General features: G+C 47.2%; 1 protein-coding gene across 3 annotated transcripts in view; it reads left to right on the top strand.

Moving 5' to 3' along the window:
• The window catches only part of TMEM143 (transmembrane protein 143), a 229,327-nt gene that overhangs the window by 133,198 nt on the left and 77,370 nt on the right, over positions 1-18,759 (top strand). For all 3 annotated transcript variants that reach the window (XM_078654969.1, XM_078654970.1, XM_078654971.1), the window contains exon 4: positions 11,415-11,609. In XM_078654969.1, the coding sequence (XP_078511095.1) occupies positions 11,415-11,609 (195 nt within the window). The remainder of the gene's footprint in view (positions 1-11,414; positions 11,610-18,759) is intronic.

The following is an 18,759-nucleotide window of genomic DNA, read 5'->3' as shown; positions in this document are numbered from 1 at the left end:
GAAGTCGCCTTTCAAGGGCCCAGGACTGGCTTGCCACCACTTGGCAGGGCATAACTCACATATGGCACAGTCCTGATGCAGTTGCATGGTTTAAGGAAGTCTTTGATGGCCCATTTTCTTTGATGCCCTCTTATTTCTGCTCCGCCCGCCTGGGTCTGGAAAAAGTACCAGGAACAGACAAGCTTTGGCACCTTATTCACTCCTATGTCATTGCATACTAGTCAGATGCCCCCTTGCGGCACTGGAGAGCTATTGCTGCCGAAAAAGTGTCTGAATTTAACCTGGCAACTGGAGGATATTATTAGATGAGTAATCTATGGGAAACTGTTTTATCCAACAGAAATATTAAACTGAAGGCATGTCATTTTTTTTCGGCTCATCGAAGCAAAAACAGGGACAGGCACTTGAGATAGTCTTTCATGCTCTAACTATAAAGCCTCTTCTTGACATCCTGGAGCAAGATAATAAACCTTCCGCTTCTAGCACGAACACCAATACTTGCCTTATATATAATAGGATGGTATCAGCACTGTGGTCACCACGCAGTCAAAATATTTCCCATGTAGATGACACTGAAATTCAGCATCTTTTCATCTATCCTAAGGTGTAGCATACTATCTGTCTGCTAGTGCACATCGGCACCTCGTCTGGAATATATAGTGCTATGTAATATGCAGTTCAATGGAATAAGTCATAAGACGTTTACTTGAAGTAGATAGAGCTTACTCATAACAAGAGAAAGAAAGCTTTCCGATGCCACCAGATCCCTGCTCGACAACGCGGAAACAGCGGCCCTCATCCTCCTGGACCTCTCCGCAGCGTTCGACACTGTCTGCCACCGCACCCTAGTACAGCGCCTCAGCAACATCGGAATTCAAGAGAAGGCATTGGAGTGGATCATCTCGTTCCTCGCCGGAAGAACCCAGAGAGTCCGCCTTCCCCCGTTCAGACCCGAGGCCACCAAAGTCATCTGCGGCGTACCACAAGGATCATCACTCAGCCCAACCCTCTTCAACGTCTACATGAGCCCCCTCGCAGCCATCGCACACCAACACAACATCAACATCATCTCCTACGCCGACGATACCCAGCTGATCCTCTCCCTCACCAACGACCCCACCACCGCCAGAACCAGCCTACACGAAGGAATGAAAGATGTCGCCGAGTGGATGAAGAACAGCCGCCTGAAACTGAACTCAGACAAGACGGAAGTCCTCATCCTGGGATCATCGCCCTCCGCCTGGGACAACTCCTGGTGGCCCCCTGCCCTGGGCACCACTCCCAAGCCAACGGACCACGCACGCAATCTGGGCTTCATCCTGGACTCCTCCCTCTCGATGACCAGACAAGTCAATGCCGTCTCCTCATCGTGCTTCAACACCCTGAGCATGCTCCGTAAGATCTTCCGATGGATCCCCACCGAGGGCAGAAAGACCGTCACCCAGGCACTCGTCACCAGCCGACTGGACTACGGGAACACCCTCTACGCCGGAATCACAGCCAAACTTCAGAAAAGACTCCAACTCATCCAGAACGCCTCCGCACGACTCGTCCTGGACATCCCCCGACACAGCCAAATCTCCGGCCACCTGAGAGACCTGCACTGGCTCCCCGTCAGCAAGAGGATCACGTTGAGGCTCCTCACCCACGCACACAAGGCTCTCCACGACCTGGGCCCCAAGTACCTCAACGACCGCCTGACCTTCTACACGCCCACCCGCCAGCTACGATCGACCAGCCCGCCCTCGCCGCCGTACCACATATCCACAGAGCCACCGCCGGAGGAAGATCCTTTTCCTACCTGGCAGCCAAGACGTGGAACTACCTCCCCATCCACCTTCGGCTGACCCAGGACCATCTCTCCTTCAGGAAGCAACTCAAGACCTGGCTGTTCGAGCAGTAACGGACCCCTCTCCCCCAGCGCCTTGTGACCCCTCCGGGTGAGTAGCACGCTATACAAATGCTATGATTGATTGATTATGATTGAAAGCTTAAAGTTAGCATGGGCATGTGAACGCTACAATCTGTTCATCTACAGGAAGAAGTTCCCCCTTTTCACAGACCCTCAAGTGTTACTAGACTTCTTCAGATATCCGTAGGCTGATATCCCTTTAAGATTACAGTGGTTGCGAATATGATCGCACGCATATGACTTTGAGAAAATTCAGAAGTTAGGCATAGATCTAAAGCTACCTGATTACCTTTTAAGATATCTTCTGGAATCTACTTAATCATGCTACTTAGTGACTTTACATCATTGTGGTTCTCCTGACTCCTTCATAAGCAACTCATAGATTTTATTTAAAAAAAAAAAAAGGGTGAACACATGTATCAAGTCAAACAGCTGATCTCATAAAAAATTTAGATATGTTCTAATGATTAAATAACCATGCCCCAGTGCATGGGCAAAATGAGGTCAGTACTCGAAGTGTAGGATGTGCACAACCTGTTTTTCTGTCACTGGTTAGCCGTGCCTCCTGGGTATCACTCTCCTCCTAGAGTGTACTTGAATAATCTACTGGTCGCAGGACTATTGCTCCATAGTCCTCTCACCCAGGGCATCAGGAAATGGCTGATACTTCAGCTAATGAAATTCAAACGTGATGCTGTTATGACAGCTACTGGAGAGATGTTGAAACACCCCAAAGAACAAGCACCACGGAGCACTTTTCGCGGAACAATGACATGTATGAACTGCAGCAGCTGTCATAACATTATGAAAAGGAATGAGATTTCCCACCCGATGAAAGGGTTCAAAATACCGTTAAGAGTGAATGGTACATGTGACACAATGAACATAGTGTACATGCTAAAGTGCCCCTGTGGCTCGGTATATGTCGGACATACCGATAGAAAGTTAAAAACACGTTTAACAGAACACAAGAGCAATATAAGAACAGGATCCGTGAAATCATCTGTCGCCGTTCACTTTAAAGAAAAACACCATCATATAAGCCAATTACGGGCTTGTATACTGGAAGTGGTCCCAAAAACAGAGGGTTCTCTAAACAAGAAAAACTTGCTCAAGAGAGAGAACTATTGGATTTATCATTTGAACAGTTTGAAGCCTGACGGGCTTAATGATCGAACAGAATTTTTGTGTTATCTATAAAGCATGATGTGACCTTTGTACACATTTTTGATTGACTGTAATATACATCTTGGTACTAAGACTGAACACCACAGGAGGGAGTAGTCATTGGCTTACACAGCTATCGGATATGGCTCTGGCGTGTAGACATTAGAATCACACCCACAGCAGTAGGACCTAGGACCGCGGCGATACCTTTGCGTAAAGTTAATTGTAAAAAAAAGTCACCCGCAGCATAGCGCATGCGCAAGGTTTTGAGAGTAACACTAACACCTGTGACCCCAACGCCAGGAAAAGCATAGCAGCACTCGCGTTAGCGTTTGGAACTGAGAGCAGCGATTACTAGGTGAGAAACATCAACTTGACACAAAGAGCGCGTAAAACACACGTTTCATTAAAAATTCACCGCATTGTGCAAGCGTTTAGTCGGCTCACGAAAAACAAGGCTTTTTTAGTAACCACACGAACTTAAACACAAACATATCATATAATATGAGTAAAGTCGACTCAACATAGCACGACAGCGACTTAGATCGGAATGTTTTTTGAGATAGCACGCTTAGATGAAAACATGAACTACTGTTGTATGATTAACGCTGATTTATGTTAGTATTGTATACTAATGCATATAGGACAGGTTGAAGCAAGTTTTATTTATAATTTTGCAGGTTTCCCTGATGAAGGTGCGAAGGGCACTGAAATGCATTGGAAGTAATTAAATTGGGGATTATATAAACAAAACCAGTTGGAAGAAAAACAAATGTATACACAAATGAACATGTGAATATAACATGGATAATAGGAAATCACAATGAATAAATCTGAATTATTTGTGAAAATATCTCCGCATCACGTTTGAATTTCATTAGCTGAAGTATCAGCCCTTTCCTGATGCCCTGGGTGAGAGGACTATGGAGCAATAGTCCTGCGACCAAAATGAGGTCAGAGCATTCAGTAACAATCACAAGGCACCTTCGATGGCAGCTGATAAATCGCTTCTTTCACAATCAAGAGTTTATGGACACAAACAGTGGTTCTGAAACATGAGTGACATGGCAGACGTTTTGCCAATAAAGGGCAGTGAGAGAAAGGACATGGTTCCCAATGTTAGACAAAATAGTAGATGCATCTCCCCAACAATGACACATGTTATTGCACCACTAATAAAAAGAATTGTCATTACGGATGATCACCCTTCCGGCTAGGGATTTGAAGGCCATTGATTTCGTGAACCCCATGGAGTTTGGAAATGTTGTGATTGTACTGCTGCATGAAAAGTCATCAATGTCTTTAGTAAAATTCTTCTCATCAACATATGCATTGCTTGTAGCCTACCTCAATGAGTCCAATCAGGCAACGGTTATAGTTGTGTTCGCTGCAACTGTTTTCAGTCAACCAATTTGCAATAACATACAACTGCGAATGTGTGATGTTGCAACACCAATAGAAAACAAAATTGGGCTCCCAATATAAAATAGGACTATTTATTTATTTATTTGGAGGATTTATAAAATTGCATAGCTACCCGACAGGGTCTCCCAGCACTAGACAAGTCGGAGGCAGAGCCACACAAGCGCCAGGCAACAGGCCGAAATAAGAATCGAGCTTGGTCGCTAAAAAGAAATGTCTGTAAGATTTTGCGGAAAGCTAGCAGACAGTAACAGTTCCTAAGATTGATTGGGAAAGCATTCCAGAGTTTAGGGCCCAGGTAGGAGAAAGAGCGGCTGCAAATACGGACAAGACGAAACCTGGGAACTGAGACAGTGAGAGGCTGGAAGATCTCAACTGTCGAACAGGCACAAAAGGTGTTACCAATCTCGGGATATAAGAAGGAGCCAGGCCAAATGTGGCCTTAAACTCGATGCACTTGTTCACTTTGAGCCAATGCAATCGCTGGAGCAGAGGTGAAGCATAAGCATATCTAGGCATACGAAAAAGAAGACGCGTAGTTGCATTCTGAATGACCTGCAGCCCATGGACTGAGCCTTTATCTGCGACCAGATATAACACGCTGCTGTAGTCCAGCATGGATTTTACCAGAACCTGCAAGACCGATCTCTGAGCTGCCGGTGGAATTATCCAGAGATTTTATTTTATCCATTTGAGAACAGCAAAGCAGGTCACCGTGACCCTAAACACCTGCCATTTGAGGGAAAGATTTTATCAATAATTAAACCCAGGTTTTTGACTTTAGGTAGCAGGCAAAGGGCACCGAGTGTCAGGACAATGTTTAATTCCCCAAAGTTCAGGGTTATTACCCAGAATGAGCACCTCTGTTTTAGTGCCATTTAGCTTCAAGGCATTTTTTGTTATCCACAAGAAGACATTACGCAGGTCAAGCTGAAGCAGGGAGGGATCTTGATGCTGGGTGATGAGTGAAAAGATAATCTGTGTATCGTCAGCAAAATAAAAGATGGCCAATCCTGACGTCTCAACAATCTCTGCTAGAGGGCGAACATAAATGTTAAAAAGCAAAAGGCCCAAACCTGAACCTTAAAGCCCTCCAGAGGTTAAGGCTAAAGTATTCAATCTTATGTCATTCGAAAAGACCTGGAAGGTACGGTTTTCTAAAAAAGGAGATCAACCACCTCAAAGCCAAACTCTCAATGCCTGAGGCTTCAAGTCGGTCTGCCAGGATAAAATGTGACACTGTGTCGAAAGCTGCACTGAAGTCTAGCAAAATTAGGGCGGCAGTACCACTGGAGTCTAGTTGTTGCCTGAGATATTCAGTGACCCCTCCAGGTCGCTCCACCTACCGCACGCCCCCCGTGTGCCAGGTCACCGCTGCTGCTACAGCCACTGCTTCCTGCCCGTGTGCTGCCGCTGCCTTCTAGGGCCTCTGCCCTCAGGCTTCCTGCTCGTGTGCTGCTGCTGCATTCTAGAGACTCTGCCCTCAGGCTTCCCCGCTCGCCGCTACCACCGTTCTTCTTTTCCCGCCACTCCTCTTCTCCCACCGTTCTTCTTTTCCCCGATCCCCGCCGCTGCTACCCTGCGGCCCCGCCCCCTTCCTTGTCCCCGACCTCCATTCGCCGCCCCGCTCCCGCCTCCCAGCTGCTCCTCCCTCTCACTTGGCCATATATGGCGGGGACCGCGCGGCAGTGAGCTGTGACCCCTCCAGGTCGCTCCACCTACCGCACGGCCCCCGTGTGCCAGGTCACCGCTGCTGCTACAGCCACTGCTTCCTGCCCGTGTGCTGCCGCTGCCTTCTAGGGCCTCTGCCCTCAGGCTTCCTGCTCGTGTGCTGCCGCTGCCTTCTAGAGACTCTGCCCTCAGGCTTCCCCCCTCGCCGCTACCACCGTTCTTCTTTTCCCGCCACTCCTCCTTTCCCGCCGTTCTTCTTTTCCCCGATCCCCGCCGCTGCTCCCCTGCGGCCCCGCCCCCTTGCTTGTCCCCGACCCCCATTCGCCGCCCCGCTCCCCAGCTGCTCCTCCCTCCCACTTCGCCATATATGGCGTGGACCGCGCGTACGCGCAGGGGGTCACGCGCAGCAGGCGCGCCGATTGTGCGCCGAAGGTGCGCCAAAGGCAAGCCCGTCTACGCCCGTCCACGCCTGGACCGCGCCCAGCGCCAGGACCCCTGGCCCTCAACGATGCCAACGCACCCGAAGAACTTACGACGCTGCCAGCCTCCACACACTCAACGCCGGCCGGAATCCCGCCTGCTACCTAGCCGCCCCGAAACGCACCCATGGACCCTTCACCTGCCAAGCTTGCAAATTTACCTGCCTCCGAACCTGCCAAGCCGAGCTCCAGCAACAACCACCTCAAGTGCATCCTGCTCAACACCCGCTCCATTCACAGGCACGCTGTCGAACTCTGGAACTTCCTCAACACAACATCACCAGACGTCGCCTTCCTCACAGAAACCTGGATGAACGCCTCCTCAGCCCCCAACATCGCCATAGCCATCCCGGAAGGCTACAAGATCACCCGGAGGGACCGCGTCAACCAAACCGGAGGAGGCATCGCCATCGTCTACAGAAACACCATCCGCATCACGACCAACTCCAACGACACCCTCACCGCCGCCGAGCACCTCCACTTCCAGATACACACCAACCCCAAGACCACCCTCAGAGGCACCCTCATCTACAGACCCCCGGGACCATGCACACAATTCAGCGAAGCCATCGCAGACTTCGTCAGTCCGCACGCCCTCACCTCCACAGACTACATCCTCCTAGGGAACCTTAACTTCCACCTGGAGAACAACAAGGACTGCAACACCGCTGCCTTGCTGGATAACCTCGCTAACCTCAGACTCAAGCAACTGGTGAACACCCCCACCCACCATGCCGGCCACACGCTCGATCCCATCTTCTCCTCCAGCAAGCACATCTCCTTCAGCCACTCAACCGGACTACACTGGACAGACCACAGCTGCGTCCACTTCAACTACAGGAGAGCCACAACCCACCACCGCAGACCAGCTCACCACCGCCCTCAACCAGAACCCCCCCGCCAACACATCGGACCCCAACGAAGCAGCCCGCAACCTCACACAGTGGCTCACCAACTGCGCCGACGAACTCGCACCACTGAAGAACCCACCCAGCAGATCCGGCAGCAGGAAAACCTTGTGGTTTACCAACGACCTCAAAAACTCCAAGAAAACCTGCCGCACCCTCGAGAAAGCCTGGCGCCACGACCAGACAGCAGAACACTTGACCGCCCTCAAGAACGCCACCCGCAAACACCACCAGCTGATCCGAACTACCAAGAAGACAACATTCAAAAAACGACTGAACAACAACAGCCACAACAGCAAAGAACTCTTCAGCATCGTTAAAGAGCTCTCCAACCCCAGCGCTTACAACAACGACATCACACCCTCGCAAGACCTCTGCGACTCACTCGCCTCATTCTTCCACCGCAAGATCGCCGACATACACAACAGCTTCGGCGCGCTGACCACGGACCCAACCACCGCACCAGCTCCCCCCACCACCACCCTCCGCACCTGGTGCCCGATCAGCATCGAAGACACCACCCACCTGATGAACACCATCCACTCCGGCTCCCCTACCGACCCCTGCCCACACCACATCTTCAACAAAGCCGACTCCATCATCGCACCCCAACTTCGGAACATCATCAACAGCTCCTTCGCATCCGCCACCTTCCCGGAGAGTTGGAAACACGCCGAGTTGAGCGCCCTCCTGAAGAAACCCACCGCAGACCCCACGGACCTGAAGAACTTCCGCCCCATCTCGCTCCTCCCCTTCCCAGCCAAAGTAATCGAGAAGACCGTCAACAGACAACTCTCCGCCTTCCTCGAGACCAACGGATCCCTCGACCCATCACATTCCGGGTTCTGAGCAAACCACAGCACCGAGACCGCCCTCATCGCAGCCACCGTCGACATCAGGTCCCTGCTCGACAACGGGTAAACTGCGGCCCTCATCTTCCTGGACCTCTCAGCAGCCTTCGACACCGTATGCCACCGCACCCTGATACAGCACCTCTGCAACACCGGAATCCAAGGAGTGGCCCTGGAATGGATCATCTCGTTCCTCGACGGAAGAACCCAGAGAGTCCGCCTCCCCCCGTTCCGATCCGCGTCCACCGAAGTCATCTGCGGCGTCCCACAAGGATCCTCACTCAGCCCCACCCTCTTCAACATCTACATGAGCCCTCTAGCAGCCATCGCACACCAAAACAACCTCAACATTATCTCATATGCCAACGACACCCAGCTGATCCTCTCCCTCACCAACTAGTGGAGAAGTGTGGCTCAAGTGGAGAAGTGTGGCTCAATGGTTAGAGCGGCAGACACTGATGCAGAGGTCTAGCCCGGGACCAGGGTTCAATTCCCCGCCTCGGCGGGTCTTGAGCTAAAAAATTCCACGGACCTGATAATTCTCGCCTCGGTGCCTATTCCAATCATGGAGTCCCACTCTGCAACTCTGGGCAATAGCTTGCTTAATCTCCACAACGGCCCCCACAACGCTAAGGATGCCTGGCCTCCACCTTGGGGGTGCCCAGGAGTGGACACCTCACAGGGAAAGCCAGGATGGGTTCCACAGCGGTATTCGTACAAGCGCCTTGAGACCCTTGTGGTTGAGTAGTGCGCTATACAAGTCTCAATTTACATTTTACCCCGCCACCGCCAAAACCAACCTCCAGGAAGGAATGAAAGACGTCGCGGAATGGATGAAGATCAGCCGTCTGAAACTGAACTCAGACAAGACGGAAGTCCTCATCCTCGGACCAGCTCCCTCCGCCTGGGGCGACTCCTGGTGGCCCCCTGCCCTGGGCACCGCACCCAAGCCAACGGACCACGCACGCAACCTGGGCTTCATCCTGGACTCCTCCCTCACGATGACCAAGCAAGTCAACGCCGTCTCGTCATCCTGCTTCAACACCCTGCGCATGCTACGCAAGATCTTCCGATGGATCCCCACCGAAACCAGGAAGACAGTCACCAAGGCCCTCGTCACCAGCCGCCTGGACAACGGGAACACCCTCTACGCAGGAACCACAGCCAAACTCCAGAAAAGACTCCAGCGCATTCAGAACGCCTCAGCACGACTCATCCAGGACATCCCTCGCCACAGCCACATCTCTGCTCACCTGAAAGACCTGCACTGGCTCCCCGTCAACAAGAGGATCACGTTCAGACTCCTCACCCACGCACACAAGGCTCTCCATGACACGGGCCCGAAGTACCTCAACAACGGCCTCACATTCTACACACCCGCCAGCTCCGATCCGCCAGCCTCGCCCTCGCCTCTGTCCCACGAATCCGCAAATCCACTGTCAGAGGAAGATCCTTCTCCTACCTGGCAGCCAAGACATGGAACTCCCTCCCCACTCACATACGGCTAACCCTGGACCATCTCTCCTTCAGGAAACAACTCAAGACCTGGCTGTTCGAGCAGTAGCGACCCCCCCCCTGAGCGCCTTGAGAACCTAACGGGTGAGTAGCGCGCTCTACAAATGCTGTTGATTGATTGATTGATTGAAGGGCAGATTCGGTACTATGGCCTGGTCTAAAACCAGACTGTAAAGTGTGCAGCAGATTGCGAAGAGTGACAAACAAGGACAGTTGAATATGAATATGCCTTTCCAGAATTTTAGAAAACACAGACAAAAGAGATATTGTGCGAAACATCTGATCATCTCTGCTGACAAAGGCAACATAAACACCAGTACCAGACAAGATCGCCCCATCTCAAATACCAGGCTGGATCCTTCACAAAGGGCGTCTTGCAATTTAAGTTGGCAATTAGATTGTCCTCACTTGCAGAGGATGAAAACAGAGAGGATCCTGTAAGCAACACCACGGGGCTGACAGCTAGCAGTAGCTGGCTGAGTTTCGGCGATTAAAATGCACTTAAAAAATACAGCGATGACTTATCAAAGACATGTACCGGATGAGCCTTTTATTCTGAAAGGAGGAGATCTAGATTGGGAGCATGAAGGTCAGGAACTGGGCGTGATCCACTAAGTACTATTACCACTTCCTGGCTGAGGGAAAGATAGGCGTACACATTGATAAAGGAAGTACAATAGAGCAGACTAGCGACAATATTTCATGGATGAAGGAAAATGTAATAAAGAGTAAAGAGTCAGCAATGGTACTGGTGCCTGTCTCTTGTTGGCTTTACTGCACCTGCGATCCTCATTACAACTGTAGAAGACAACTCATCAATACAAAATGAGATTCTTAAGCCTCTTCTATTTAATTTATTTATTTTCAGCATTTATAAAGCTCTCTATCACCTAACAGGCATCCTGGCGCTAACATATCAATGCACAGTGAGACTAGTGTTCCGGGAAAATGTCAGAATAACTATATTATGCACTGGGGAAAAGCCAAGTTTTTAGTCTCTTCCTAAATGGGAGGAGATCCTCCAGCTGTCTTAGCTCCAATGGGAGCTTGTTCCATAATCGGGCAGCCGAGATCCTGAAAGCTGTACCTCCTGATTTAATTTTTTTGAATCTTGGCACCTTCACCATTCTAGCTGAGGAGGAGCGGAGGCTTCTCTCGGGTACGTACCAAGCAAATTTCCTCTGCATAAGTTCTGGTCCAGACCCGTGCAGGGCCTTGAAAACTAGGCAGAGGGATTTAAACTGGACTCTTTGCATTATCGGGAGTCAATGCAGCTCCGACAGAGCCGACGAGGTAGAGGAGCGTCTTGTAACAATTATGCTTTAAACCATAGACTATTTTGATCATCCACTCCTGTGACTGTCTGCTTCTGTCTTTATTTTCCTGAAGAGGACTTGTATATTCTCAGTAATGTGCACTTTGTCTTTTAGTACGGTCAGATTTGTGCCAATGAGTTATATTGTTTTTTTGGTTGGGGTTACCTCTGCAGGGACTCTATGATCCCATTAATCCAGACCGGGATACACTGCAGGACGTTTTTCCATCGGACGCAGAGCGACTGACTCACGAGCGGCAAGTTCTAGAGGAGTTACAGCCTGTCTTGGAGAAAGCCAACTTCAACAGTATTTCGGAGGATGTGCTGGCCTATGCTCTAACAGTGCATCACCCGCAAGATGGCGTGCAGGTACAGACACACTGTGGTTCATGTATGGCATTCATATTGATCATGTATGGTTTGTACTTGGCTAAAATAACCTCCACAGTGGTTGATTTATTTTGTTAAGAAAACATCTTTAGTGCTTTAGGATAAATAAGAGAAATCTGATCTGTATACCTGGATCTCATGTGTCTCTCAGATATTGCCTGAGTGACATGTGGCATTGGCTTCACGTCAACTACACCTATCTCCAAAAATAATTTTACAGACATTTTAAGGACATTTGTACACAAACTTCCTTTTAAAAGTATTTTACATAAATGGTATCCCCTTGGTAGTCCGTGTTAACAAAACAGTTTCTCAATATACCATTGAAAACTACCAGTAACCCATCCGCTTCATTTTATAACTCAATGTCTAGATATTCAGGTGGGTGTTCTCATATCTCCAACCCTCCTCAGGGGCACCAACTATTAGATTTTCGACCTCATTGGAATCTCGCCTCCCTCTCCCCCTATTCTCTCTGGAGTCGAATTTTAAGCTTTTCCTGTCTCTGGTAAGACACCTATAATCCCTTCTAGAGAAAATTAGTCTTGTACTTTCTTTTCTGGTTGCAGGGCTGATCAAAAAAGGTTTTCTTTCTTCAACATGACACAGTCTTCCAGGACGAAAAGTGTGTTCAAATTCTATGAATCTTGCGGCCATAGAAATGTTTTTATAGCTGGCCCTCACACTATGTCTCCACAATAATGGACATATGGCAAAGAAGTGCTCTTTTTGTAAGAATTAAGGACCAAGGGCCCGATGTAGGTCGGTTGATAACGGCCGAAAATCGGTATTTTCGGCCGTTACCGACCGGTATTTAGTAAATGGTATGTAGGGCCACATATTTTACAGAATCTGTAAATTTACCGATCGGTAAATTTACCGATTCTGTAAAATACCGAATCGGTATTTATACCTAATCGGTAATTTTGATATGTAGGTGGGACTCTTCTGAGTCCCACAACCCTTACCGAATCTGTATTTTACCATCAAATATATTTGATGGTAAAATACCGATTCCGGTGTGCATGCACACCTGTGTCATATGACAGGCAGACCTGCCCTTAGGGCAGGTATGCCTGCCACATGGCACCCCGAACCTTTTTTGGGGGTGCTAGAGGGTGTCAAAGTGACACCCCCTGCACCCGTGTCAAAATCGGTAAATACAGATATTTACCGATTCGGTAAAAGGAACATCTGGATGTTCCTACATATTCACCCCTTAGATTTACCGATTTTTAATTACCGAATCGGTAAAATTCGGTAATTAAAAATCGGTAAATCTATTTTACCTACATCGGGGCCCAGATGTAGGTAATTCGTATTTACCGATTCATAAATACCGAATTTTACCGATTCGGTAATTAAAAATGTGAGATGTAGGTATTTTTTAAAATAGAAATACCGAATCGTTAATATTCGGTATTTACCGATTCGGTAAATACCGAATCGGTATTTCCTATTGATTCCTATGGGCTGTGAAGCCCATAGGAATCAATGGGAAATACCGATTCGGTAATTACCGAATCGGTAAATACCGATTCCTGCCAGGGTGCAGGGGGTGTCACTTTGACACCCTCTAGCACCCCAAATACAGGCATGTGTGCCATATGGCACACAGACATGCCCTAAGGGCATGTCTGTCTGTCACATGGCATAGGTGTGCATGCACACATGTGCATACACACCTGGATTCGGTATTTTACCACCCAATCTGTAAGAGTCCCACCTACATCTGAAAGTTACTGAATCGGTAAAAATACCGATTCTGTATTTTACCGATTCGGTAAATTTACCGAATCGGTAAATTTACCGAATCGGTATAATTGGCCCCCTACATACCGAAAACCCATTTACCGGTCGGTAACGGTCGGTAACGGCCGAAATCGGCTGTTACCGGTCGGTAAATGGCCACCTACATCTGGCCCCTTGTCCCATAATCTTACAAGACAGGGGTGGTTGGCTTCTTTTGGCATTTAGAACATGTTCACCTGGTGGTAAGTAAGTAAAAAGTGTTCCCCGATGTCTAAATCCAAGAAGCTCAAATATGATGCACATACCTCCCAGGTATCTGATGAAGCCACCATCTCTTTCTTTCTGAAGTGCCCTTCCAGTTCTCTCAGCAAGGGCCCAATTTCTGAAATGATGGTGCATGTGACAGGCCCTTTGTCATAATGAAGATCCAACAAACAGCAATAGATATTTTAAGGCTTCCCTTAGTCTTCAATGAATTTTGGGGGGGTGCTGCACTCGATTTAATAAGCCTTAGAATGTTTTTCCGGTATGTGTGCTGTGCTGGTATGTAGCCTGCAAACTATGAGATATCAAATGTGTATGGCCTGGTAATGAACACTACCAGGACACCAGTACGCACTACTCAAATTCGATTTGAACGTTAGTACATTCTTTTTAATTTTTGCAAGCAATAAACAAAAACATCATCTCATTTATATTTCAATTTTCTTTAGTTGAAAACCAAATTCTCTGTTAGCATATAGAATGCCTGTATAATGCAAAGTTCATACAACTCAATAATTAATACTTTTCATCAACACCCAATGCATAGAGAAAAGAAAGAAAAGAAAGGAATCACATTACTATCGATGCATGAGGAATTTAGATATTAAGTCTCTGTGCTATATGGGCTTCTTACCGCTAGTGCCACTCAGCTAATGATACACCGTAGATAGAGTAGTTTCATTTATAGCACCTAGTGCAGCATTAACGGTGGATATATTCGACAATTAATTCAATGTAGAACGGGCGATATTATTGCTCTATACCATTCAAAGATGGTGGGTGCAATTGCAACGCCGAACACTGTCGATTCAGTAGCAACCCCAATTTAACGTTAGAGCAACAAGGGGATACGTCACCGCCTAACGCATGAACTAGGTATTGATGGTTCGTCGTTACGATAGAGGAGACCAGGGGAAACTACAATAGTAAACAAGATTTGCGCATAGCGGTAGTCCGTTGTTGATATTCACTGGCGTAGCGGTAGTCCGTTGTTGATATCCACTGGCGTAGCCGTGGTAATAATAGGAGAAGGACTAAGCGTTTTTCCACTCACACTCGGGAAGAACGCCGCGACGGTTTACAGTCAAGCTTCGTTCCGGTAAGGACCGTAAAGAGCATTTCCTGACTATTACTCATTTGAGGAATAGTTGTACGCTGGCCAGCGTTTGATATATTGTCGTCTTTTCCGACAGATTGGTGCAAACCATGGGCGCTTGTCGAGACTGACGTTTTCCACGTAAGACTCGCAGGTAAAACTTATGTTGAATATCTTGAAGCAGCTTTTGAATGTACACGCATTATTCTTAAATAGCGTGTTTGACGGCAATTTTTTTCTCGTTTCACATAGGCTCTTGATAAAATGACATCACAGATAAGGTGAGCGTCACTAACATGTATATGCACTATAGGCTTGAATATCCTATGTAGCATAGATTGTTTCATATAAATGTCCTTCGGTTTCTCCTTCTTTCTGCAGATTCTGACGCAGATAGTCATACAGGTAATAGGTCAATCTATATGGAAAACAGTAGATAAAACAATTTAACGAACAGATACATCTATAAACAAAACTTGATTTGTTTGTTTTGTTTAGGTTACTCAATTTTATTCGGGTCATCAAAATGTCCTTTTCCGTAGCACTAGCGGTAAGAAGCCCATATAGCACAGAGACTTAATATCTAAATTCCTCATGCATCGATAGTAATGTGATTCCTTTCTTTTCTTTCTTTTCTCTACACACAGACCCCTGACGAAGGGGCTCTCGCCCCGAAATGCATTGGGTGTTGATGAAAAGTATTAATTATTGAGTTGTATGAACTTTGCATTATACAGGCATTCTATATGCTAACAGAGAATTTGGTTTTCAACTAAAGAAAATTGAAATATAAATGAGATGATGTTTTTGTTTATTGCTTGCAAAAATTAAAAAGAATGTACTAACGTTCAAATCGAATTTGAGTAGTGCGTACTGGTGTCCTGGTAGTGTTCATTACCAGGCCATACACATTTTATTTTTCCCTTAGTCTTCAGCAGTGTCATCTCCTACTAGAGTTGTACATATTCCAATGACGTCATCACGGACAAAGAATCAACATCAACATCCGCTCACCACCATCGATGGCGAACAAAATCCTGTTGACAATGACAAGGACACTGGTAATGACAACCAAGTCCTTGTTATTTGAGATGCCCACCAATGATGACATCTTCAACAATATTCTCATTGATGACGAGAATACTGACAATGATTTTGATGATGCTGTTGTTTCGATGATCTCGTCGACAAGGACAGGGTCAATGGCGTTGATGACAACTTTGATCTCAATACTGCCAACCAGTGCTTAACTTTCTCTCATTCCGTTCCAATCAATTTTGTCACTGATTCGGATTACACTTGCATTTGGCCCCAACATGTGCTAAAATATATTTATTTCCTTCAAATTAGCTGCATTCCAGTATTGGGTTACGTCGTTTTCACTTTCCCAACCGCGGTAAAGTGCCTCGAGTCTGTCCGCTCTCGTCTTTGTTTCCCAGTCCTCTTTTGTGGGATATTCCCTCTGCACATAAGAATATCTACCGGATAAACCTGTTTATTCTCCAACTTATACACCAACTAATCATAAATTCACCTAATCATTGCTATCCACTTACTCATCCTGTAGTCACCTTATTTATTTATTTATTTTATTTATTAATTGCTTTTAAAGCGCGACAGCTACCCGAAAGGGTTTCCCGGCGCTGAGATAATGCAACTAGCAGAAGATAAAGTGAGGCCACAGAGTTATTGATCAAAAAGCCAGGTCTTGACGACCTTGCGAAAGCGATTGTAGCAGTCCTCTGAGCGAATATCGTAAGGGAGGGAGTTCCATAGCTTGGGCCCAAAATAGGCGAAGGATCTTCCGCCCATTCGGGAAAGTCTGAACTTAGGAACAGTAAAAAAAATTTGGGAGGAGGAACGAAGGGAACGGGCAGGAGAATAAAAATTCACCAAGGTTTGCAAGTAACTAGGAGCCAACTTTCTCCTGATCTTATGCATGTAACTGAGCGCCTTGAACTTCACTCGACTGTCCACCCTCAGCCAGTGAAGGTCACGAAGGTGACTCGATATATGATCAGTTCTGCGACAGCCACTGAGAAGGCGCGCCGCGGCATTCTGAACAAGTTGGAGGCATTGAATGACTGCCTTGGTCGCCCCAGGTAGAGTATGTTGCCATAATCCAACCGAGAGGTGACCAAGGCATTCACCACAGATCTCTGGGTGTCACTGGGCAGCATCCATAAGATCTTTTTCAGCCAGCGCATGATGGTAAAGCAGGTAGACGATACCTTGTTGGCCTGACAATGCATTGTCTGACCCCTGTCGATAATCACTCCCAGATTACGCACATGTCCATAACACACATATTTAATTCAAGCTAAACTCGCACATAAATTCCAGCGCTTCTCCACTTGCACATTCATCCACCTAGCCACACATTCATGCACAGCGCACCAGCTTACCCACCTGTTCATCCTCCTCCTCACTCACCCTCCCCTTCAGTTAGTTCACTCACTACCCATTGATCCAACTACCTGTCAACTCACAATGAATCTACCTATTCACAGTTTATCCACCTATTCACACACTCACCACAGTAACTTTTTAGAAGTGGGAGCGTAAAACGCACCACTCACCAATACAATTAACTCTCCATGATTCCAACTTTTTCTATCCATCCCTTATGCATCCACCTCCTTACTCATCCATCCGTCTAACACTTCATTTATCTACCTACCCACTCATCCACCAAACACCTGTTTACTCATTTGCCTACATATATTCATCATTCATTTAACAATACACCATTCTCCTCTCTTCCATACTAATCTATTCACATGCTCAATCATCCACTATTGACTTCCTCCCTGACCCATGCAATTCTAATCACTCATCCACCAACAACATGTACTCGTACTCGTTTAACCTGTTTAACTAAACATATAACAACTTCCTATCCACCTACCCATTCACAGTTCACCAGGTATACATCCATGCACCTTCCGGTCACATCTATCAGCCCATTGAACTACTGTCATCCATCCATACCCTCCTTCTCATTCTATACATCCATTCGCACAATCCTATAACTATTCACACATTCGCCCTGCATCCACCCATTCATCTACCTACGCATTCATGCACACACCTACTAAAACTGGCATCCACTTTTTTATCCACCTTCCATCCACTTCTCAGTTGTTCAACTGCCTACTCAACCATCCATCCCCCACTCATATATTTATCCTACTTTAATATTTGTTTCCCCTTTTGTCCACTACAATCACTCATACCGAGGTAGTTCATCATATGCCGCCTAATTATCAGATTTTTAGGTCGACCCTGGGCAGCGCATGCACTGTTCTGCAAGGCATGCTATATTCAGGTAGGGACTTGAAGCTCTACCCACCCTCCACCTATATTTTACATTGGCTTTTGTCATTGTCCACTATAAACTATAGCTGTTGATTGGTCAATTGGCTTAGTAGTCTCGCTTTAGTACCGCCTTGTCGCATTTTGTAAAATCTCATGGCGACACCCCTTGTTACATGTGTTGTTACTCTGTAGGCTTTCATAAAAGCCTCCGAGGACTATTTTCCTCAAATAGCTTTGTCCTGCCTGCTTTTGCAAGCAGGACATGCACTCTCCTAATGCTTTTAAAAATGGTTATAGAACAAACACATTTGCAATGCAACAGGTCACACATTTGAGAAAGTTTAAGGTATTGTCATTGTGCCTTTTATTGATCTGTTTTAAAAAAACAACTCTTAAATAAAAGGCATTGTCATTTACAATGCCAGTAGCTGAAACTCTTGTAAATGAGAGACCTATTGCATTGCAAATACTTGTTACTCTTGCTGTTCAGTCCATTGGTACTCACAAGCAGGCACCATTCCAGGCCGCCTCCAAGCTCAGAACCGGGCCTTGCAAAATGCCAGCCGCAGCGCCCCTCAGTATCTCCAAGTGATGATGATCTCCATCAGTCTCTCTGCCATCTCGGGCCGCCTCCACCCCTTGTACCAAGCTCGGCCACTGCGTGGGTCACCGCATGCGGGGATCCCCGATCATGCCTGC

The sequence above is a fragment of the Lissotriton helveticus genome, chromosome 7, assembly GCF_964261635.1.
Source record: "Lissotriton helveticus chromosome 7, aLisHel1.1, whole genome shotgun sequence".
NCBI lineage: Eukaryota > Metazoa > Chordata > Amphibia > Caudata > Salamandridae > Lissotriton > Lissotriton helveticus.
This window is presented reverse-complemented; position numbering and strand designations above follow the sequence as displayed.